The following is an 8,669-nucleotide window of genomic DNA, read 5'->3' as shown; positions in this document are numbered from 1 at the left end:
GCCTCCGTTATTTTATAGCGTCTCCGTAATTCCTGTTTTACTTAAAATAGGTTTTATTTTCTTCACATATACATTTTAATATTGTATGTAATAATGTAATTAAGATCTTTATCTTTAATTACATTATTACAGAATCATAGTGTATCATTTCGGCCAACTGTTTACAAGATTTATTATACCAAGCACACATATTTATTATTATTAAACGTGTAGACTAATGTTCGCTTTGCGTAGGCTTTTTTTCAAACATTATTACTGCATTGTTCAGTCTTCTTTATTCTTTGGTAATTAAGAGCTTTTTTAACTTTTTTAAACTTTCCCATTATTATTATAACATGCTTTAATTGTTCCCGCCCTTTCCGTTGTAACATGCCCGCTGGAAAGTTTCAGAGAATTACGAATCTCGAATTATACAGTTTAATTAATAGGCAGCAATTATTTTGTAAATGAAATACGTTTTAATTTTTAATATCGCCAACACTGTTAAATCTATAGTGTCAGATTTAATCTTATTTAAGTTACCACTGCTTCTGCTCAATATATATCGTTATTTTATGCTAAAATATTGGATAAATTTGACACTCTCTCTATACGAGCAGTGGCGAATACTTAAATTAAATTTAACACTACAGATTTAACGGTGAGGAAAGTACGATTAACACAAAAATATAATTTTCATGAAAAAGTAATACAGAAATCTAAATCTAACGTTTCTCAACGGCAAATCGTTCGTTCATGCGATCGCATCGTTTATAACGACCCCGTCCAACGACGAAATTATCGTCGCGGGCTTTGAAATATTTATCAGATCTCAACCGTCATTAAATTCGATCGCGGATCGACTTAGGCTCGCAAGTACGTCATCGTGGATGCCGTGACGTATCTACTCGGGCGTTGCGCGAGTCTTACGCCGCGTTCGCTCAAGGTAACGTTATTATATGGTTCCTCGTCTGGCGACGCTCTCTCCCTCGATCGATGGAAAGACGCTTCGTCTGGGCTGCTCGAAAATAGGAGAGAGAGAGAGAGGGGGGGGGGGAGGGGAGGGAGAGAATGAGAGAGAATGAGAGAGCCACCGCCATGGGGGTTATAGTCCGACCAATGAGACGCGAGCCGTGCGCTCGAGGGATATTCGTCGAGGTCGTAAAGAGGGCAACATTTAGATTTCTCCTCACTTTTACTGGGATGAGAAAAGAGGATAGATCAGAATCAATTCTTATTTTAGGCCCTTGAGCTAATAAGAGATGCCTGGGATTGCCGCGGTCCCTCAAAGATAACCGTCCTTCAAGATCCACTCCCTTGGCATATTGATCCTAGGGATGCGCTTTTGAGAGTTGAATGTGATCCTGCTAGCGCTGCGCGTCAATTCTCTCTCTCTCTCTCTCTCTCTCTCTCTCTCTCTCTCTCTCGTCGCGCGCGATTTTAGAAGCGTCGGTTTGCCGAGATTTTCGTTTACATCTTGCCACACGAACGTGATGTCTGAGCTCAATTATAATTCCAACTCATTTTGTATATATGGGATTTCCCGATAAGAGATCAAAAGATAAGAATTAGGATAGAAAAGCGAGATACTCCATTAATATATACGAAGAGTCCTTGTATTTTTGTTATACTCCATTAAGTCTACCTTAGACGATCTATACAATCGCATCCGACCAAAGAGAGGAATTCTATTTATAATTCAATCAACGTCGTGTATATACAGTTGATTATATACAGTTGTAGAGGATATCGAGAAGCTGGAATCAAGTTGCTGAAACTAAATAGCTGTTATTTTGTAAGTGAACAAAATGAAATTAATTAAATACCATATTGTAGAAATTCTGTTTAGTTGTTACAAAATAATAGCTATTTATTTACACTAACTTTCCGATTGTCACTATGTGCATTTTAATATGTTTTACATTATATGCGTATTTTCTAATTTTTTTCAAATGCCTCGTATTGAACGGTACGCGTGAAACTATAAATAGAATTTTATCTTGCATTCTCGTATGAATAATAGGTCGTTTAAAACTATTAATATTAGGAATAGCTCGTGTTAGATATGCGAATCAATTAAAATAATAATAGAAAGGTCATATATTAACGACCATCACATAATTAATAGATTTTATTTAATGTAAGTAATAAAATTATGGAATGTTCCGAAATGGAACATTCATTTATGGAATGTTTCGAATGGAACTCTCATTTAATCCTCTTTAGCTACAAACATTAAATAATGGAAAATTGCATAAATTACAAAGAAATAGGTACATGGAAACTAAATTAAGCGAAAAGTCACAATTGGGACGCGCTAATACATGGAAACTAAATTAAGCGAAAAATTACAATTGGAACGCTAATATAAATATAAGTTAAAGGGGTAGAAGACTGTATCTTTTTCAAATATGTCTACGATGAAAAAAGAAGAACGTTGAGAAATGTTTGTGTAAGGTCGAATATTTAGAAATTTTTGTAAAATCAGTATCGATTTTATTCGTTTAATGGTGAGAAGAAGTAAAGTCTAAGAAATAATTGTCCGAGACAAAAAGCATTGTACAATCACTAAGTCCAATTTAATAAGTAATTAGAAAAATGAACGTTTAAAATGAAAAAATGTTTTGGAAAGTGCGATACGTTTAAGTATTTAATTTGATGGTATCTTAAACAACGCACGTGTTTTTGCGTCATTACTCTTATTATGCTTATTAAATTCGAGAGTGCATGTATGAACAGTAAGAAAAATACAATTGTGTTAAGCTAGCGTAAGATATTACACTTCTTGAAAAGTACGTCTCAGGAAATTAACACTCGCACAAAGCAAGAGAGAAATATTCAGATGTAATAGACTTTGTCAAAAGTCGCGTACGTTCTCTGGACACTACTGCGTATAATTCTTTGGTAAATTCATGACCGACTTTGCCTCGGCAAAAATTTAATTGCTTTCCACTCTTTTTCGCTCTTTTCTAAATTTTATGCAGTGATGACGAAATTTTCAATTAAAACTCCGTTAATTGTTCACTTAAAATTTTCTCAGAAAAATTAATTTTACATTACATTAGCTGTTTCTTATGTTTTCACTAATTCTTAGTTGATATTCTTCTTAATTTGGAATTTTTAATTTATTTATTTGAAATATTTTTTACAATTCTCTAATATGAAAATATTCATTTATATATATCTAGCTTTTGTTAACGCAAAATTAAAGAATATTCGAACGTGTTTTTCGTGAAATTTTAATCAATTCTATATTATTTGAAACTTTTATCGTGTGATATTGTTATTTAAATAATATTTTACAATATACCTGTTTGTACAGATTCTGAAACAAATGTAAAAAACAATCTTGTATTGTATTGCTTTAGTGAACCATTGTCCATACTTTAGAACTAACGTTATTTTTATGAAAAGTAAATACGGTATTTATAAAAACATTTAAAATAAAACGGCTAATTGTGTAACTTTTTATTTAAACTGTTATAAATCTTACACTTATGATAGAATAATGAGAATTGCTTTAAAAGATTCCTTAAAAAAATTTGATTTTCGAGATTATATTTTATATTTATATCAATAAACAAAGCAATAAAAATCATAAAGACAGATCTATTATTTAAGCACCTTAGCTTATAAGCGACATTAGTTTGGGACCCAATCAAGCCTCATATGTTGTCGGCTGAAAATCGACTTTATAACTAAAGAACTATAAATAAAATAACTTGAATTTTAAAAAATATAAAAAAATACACAAATAACTTATGTAAAACATCTGATTTTTATAAGATCACTTTAATTATACCACATAGGCCAAAAAGAACACTCATAATAATTTTATTTTTAATTTATTTTAGTCGAAGTGCGTACGATTGTTAAAATATCAAAGTGTAATCATTATTGCGCGATAATCACTAAGTACCGCGATAACTCGTATTTCCCCGTACATTCTTTTTCAATTTGTTAATTATTAAGGAGTTCTATTCAATCTTAATCATTGTTAATTTTATTTTTTATGCACGAAAATATACAAGGGTCGTTGACACCTTGGCACAGATTATCGTATTCAGCGTAGTTCAGCAGTAGTCTTCTCTGCGCTGTCTTGCGCAAACATAGGCATGTCCATACACGTTTCAGTTACTGACAATGAGATATGCATGTCCCAACTCCCTACTTGCCGCTTGGCTCAACTAGTCGTGCTCTACCGGCTACCCTATTTGATGAGAAAGTGGAACTTGAAAGTGCGCATATATGGGATATCCAGGAATTAATTATTTCTTTAAATTACGAATTTATTTTACTACTATTCATAAATTTAAATCCTGCTACTTATTTTAACAAAATGTTATTATTTATTTAATTACAAAAATATACTTTAGCGTAATTTAATTTTAACTATACTTATTAAAAGTCTCTTAATAAAATTATATATATTATAACAATTATGTTGAAAGAATATTGGCCAAATTTCTATTAGAGGCAAATCGATTCTATAATACATAAAATAATAACGATTAGCTTTTTGCCATAATTCGTATATCATAGAAATCTTAAAGAGATTAAAATTGTTTGAATCCGAGACGGGAATCACGCAAACATGTATGAAATTGCTAAATATTTCAAAGGCGCTTGACATTGCCTTTCCATGGAGAGGAATTAGTGTTTTTATGGCACAAACTGCAAAATGAACGAGCCACGAATGCAATGAGAGATATATATTCCATGCGCTGTGAAATGCAGTTTAAAAATGGAATTCAACTGGAAGCCGCTCTCTCCACAAGCTGCTACCTAATTATTAATTACACCTGGTGTCGTATATCAGCTCTTTATGACAAGTTAACGCGAAACTTTGAGTTGCATCCGGCGCGTAATTAAACCGGGTTCAATAAAATTATACCGCCTTGTCTCGGTGTAACGCGTCATCGCCTCGCTGAAATCCCGCATACTTTCGTCGTCTATCGTAATATTATTATTCTAAACTATCTGTATATAACTTTCCTCACTCTACAATGCACCGTCAACCTTGTCCAAAATGTCTTCTCGCTCCGATACATTTCATGTAAAAGAGCTATTTTGGAACACGGAGTGTCCCAGAATTGTCAATCTTTATTTCAATAACTAATTTCTTGAATTCCGATTCTACTTACGTTTTACGTAAATTTATTTTAGTTTATTATCATTTATTGTGATGTCGTTAATTAAAACTCCGAAGAAATGAAACTCATGCGAAATTAAGTAACGGAAGTACATGTTTGTCATTACTTAGTGTCTTACTTTTTATCTTATTATTTAATTTTTATTGTATTTTATATGCGAAGAATGTTTTCTTTTTTAATTGTTTATAATCTAAAAACTACTGATGTTTTAATTGAAGAAATCTGTATAGTTTAATGAAAAAAATATTTAAACATAAAATACAAGTTGTATATCAATACATATAATTTTTGTACGAAAGGATTATTTAATATTATCGAGAATTAAATTTTATGTAAAATTAGGAAATATAATTTTAATATTCAGTTACATATTTACGATTTTTCGTACGCAAAAAATATTTTTCATTTTTGATCGATTATTATAATCTAAAAACTGATTTTTACAAATAGTTTGTTGAAAAAATTTCAAAATTATGTAAAATCAAAAATAAGCAGCAGTATGTAGCACCTTCGAAAGAATTTATTATATATAACATATAATATAAGACAATGCAATTTCTTGAGCAGAACTGAGAATTTTTTCGATTTACAATTTATGCGAAATGGCCGTGTCTGGATTATTCATCCACACGTCACACGTCAATGTCAGTCTGATCATAATTAATCGAACCTAGTCATTGAGGTTTAATGCACGTGCGCGAGTGAGAGGCTGGCGATATGATTAAACGAATTGGCAATCGAGAGATCATTCAACAGTTCCCGCCGTCAGGAGGCGCGGTCGGACGAGAATGACAGTAGAGAGCGTTGATTAACGAACTGATTGCAGCTAACGTAATTAATTATTACCTGCGCTAGTCCGCGCGTCGCTAGAAATTCCGCGAATAGCTCTAATCAAACACAAGCACACGTTGTCACTAATTTTTTAAACATTTATTCAACGAATCTAATTTGAAATTCATATCATAGAGAATCTAATTTTAATTGCTTGAATAATTATAACGTATAATAGATAGGTAAATAAACAAATACATAAACTTTGTTGACATTAAATTACTCAATTAGTAAGCATACTAGGAGGAGATTGGCATCTGCATGGATTGGCTGAAATTTTAGGATGTGTATTGCCAATTATAGTAAACAGATATCCGCTTACATATATATAGATATCGACTATATACTCATTGTCAGCCGATAAAACGGAAAATGAAATCTTAAATTAAGTTATTAAATAACAATAAAATGACGTTAGAGGATTAAAGTAACATGAAAGAATTAAATTAAGTTATTAAGTAATATAATAATAATGTGACGATACTGTGAATAATACAATAAAAGTAGAAAAATATTAAGCTAGATATTGGTGCTTAATAATATTTTGCAGTGTAAATTTATATACATATCCGACTCTGTATAAGTAAATTATTTTAAATAAAAGAGTGATAATGCCTATGAGAGCCGAACACAAGAGATATACGCGTATAATGAATTTATTCAATACATTAATAGACGTTTCGATTCTAATGCGGAACCTGCTCGATATTGCAAAACATTCATTAGAATACAATTAGATAATATGGTTAAAACAAAACGAAATTAGAAAATTCTGCGATGTGTAGCCGTGTCTTGTAATGTAAATGTGAGAAAATTGTAATGTCCAAGTATTTTTATTATAATTATCAAATTAAATAATAAACGCAAAGACAAGTCGCTCGGTGAATGTATCAGTTCTATTTCTCATGTGATTAAATTATTTTAATTTAATTTTAATCGATTAAATTAATCGAAAGAAAAAGTGAATCTTTTAAATTTAATTTTAACCAATTCATTAAACTAATTGAGTAAAATTAAACTCAATTGATTGATCAAACTAATTAATTGAACTAATTAACTAAAAATAAATTTAATGTGTCCTTTATTTAGAAAATGTTAGGAATTTATTGTATATATTACGCTTATTATTATTATTATTATTATTATTATTATTATATTGAATTTATAACAATAGGGGAAGTTATTTTCAAAATAATCAAGAAATGGATTTATACTGTTATTATATTGTTGATTGAGAAATTACCAACATTCGAATCAAAGAAATACAAAGCGTGCACTCCGTAAACAATTTTGAAATAATAATTCAACGCAAATATGTTTTCGTTCATATGAACGTCCCCCGTCGTGTAAAAGTTATTAAATTATTAATTTTATGAGAATATGATAATTTTGTAGCACCTTTTTACGTGATTAAAAAAGCAAATTTTATGACGGGGAAAATATAATCCAAATATTTAATAATTTATTTAAGGGGTATTTTATAATTTATTTATTACTGATTTGAAAGATGGGAATCGGAATTTATACTGATTATTTATTTATTTATTACTGATTTGAAAGATGGGACGGGAACAGTGGCGGGATTTGGTATTTGCGGCAATGAGCTTTCGAGTTCCTAACGCCTAATAATAATAATAATAATAATAATTTATTACTGATTTATTTAAAGCTATTTTATAGTGTGACTAAAAAAGTAAATTTTATGACGTGAAAAATATATAATCTAAATATTTACTAATATATTTAAGGTAACAACAATTTTTTAATTACGTTTTATTGTAGTACTTTTAGTTTTATTACGAGTACTTGAGTTTTGCGTACGAACATATTTGCAAAAATGTAACAAAATGTTTTCAAATTATTTCAAATGTCATAATATTTCTATTTAAACATTTTATCCGAGAATGTAATTAACTCGTTGAACAATAAAATATCAAAAATATTAACCATTCGAGGCAAATAATAATCCAATTGGTCATACTCACCGCGAAAAAGCGAGGCTTGTATTTTGGTTAATTATCGGAATTACGATAACGAATGTAATTATCGTCACGTTTTGATGGAAAATTTATGAGATGGAAAAGCGTAATGAAACATGATGTTACCGAAGGGCAATTACGAGTTGTATAAAATATATAGTATAGTATAGTATATATATATATTTTATCAAGTTTCATTCTCTTACTTATCTCCTTTTGCCATCTCTATGTGCATTTTACATAATAACCGACGCCCATACATAGATATGCTCGTTCTTATTTTTGGATTTATGGTAACACACATACACATATAAAGATATTATTTGTGACATAATATATTGTATTATATTATATCATATAATAATATGATATTATAATGTATAGCAATGTGATATTATAATAATATACTATATAATAATGTGATACTATAATATGATAATAAATATCGAATATATACATATATATAAACGTATGTGTTACGTATACACACCTGCAATATATGTTCCATGTTACAGGGACTCGCTAACATGAACAGATACGACGACAAGCATCTGATGAACAATGAAGTCACGGACAAGACTCAGTCACCGTCGAAGGCTATGTACAACGTGCAGTTACCATCCAGAAATACGGATTGCCCGTCGTCGTCCAAGCCCGCAATGGCCAACCGTCTCCTAGATTGGTTCTCCGTCGTGATGGCGGACTCCAAGCATCGCCGTCAGCATCC

The 8,669-nt window shown here is 30.6% G+C and overlaps 1 protein-coding gene across 1 annotated transcript in view; it reads left to right on the top strand.

Moving 5' to 3' along the window:
* Nucleotides 1-8,669, top strand: part of LOC108747808 (proteoglycan Cow) — a 141,881-nt gene that overhangs the window by 127,068 nt on the left and 6,144 nt on the right. Inside the window, exon 7 of the mRNA XM_018485612.1 lies at nt 8,458-8,669. This exon is cut by the window's right edge and continues 5 nt beyond it. Within this exon, the coding sequence (XP_018341114.1) occupies nt 8,458-8,669 (212 nt within the window). The remainder of the gene's footprint in view (nt 1-8,457) is intronic.

Source organism: Trachymyrmex septentrionalis, unplaced genomic scaffold (assembly GCF_001594115.1).
Source record: "Trachymyrmex septentrionalis isolate Tsep2-gDNA-1 unplaced genomic scaffold, Tsep1.0 scaffold20, whole genome shotgun sequence".
NCBI lineage: Eukaryota > Metazoa > Arthropoda > Insecta > Hymenoptera > Formicidae > Trachymyrmex > Trachymyrmex septentrionalis.
Note: the sequence above shows the minus strand (reverse complement) of the source record. Positions and strands in the feature narration are given on the sequence as shown.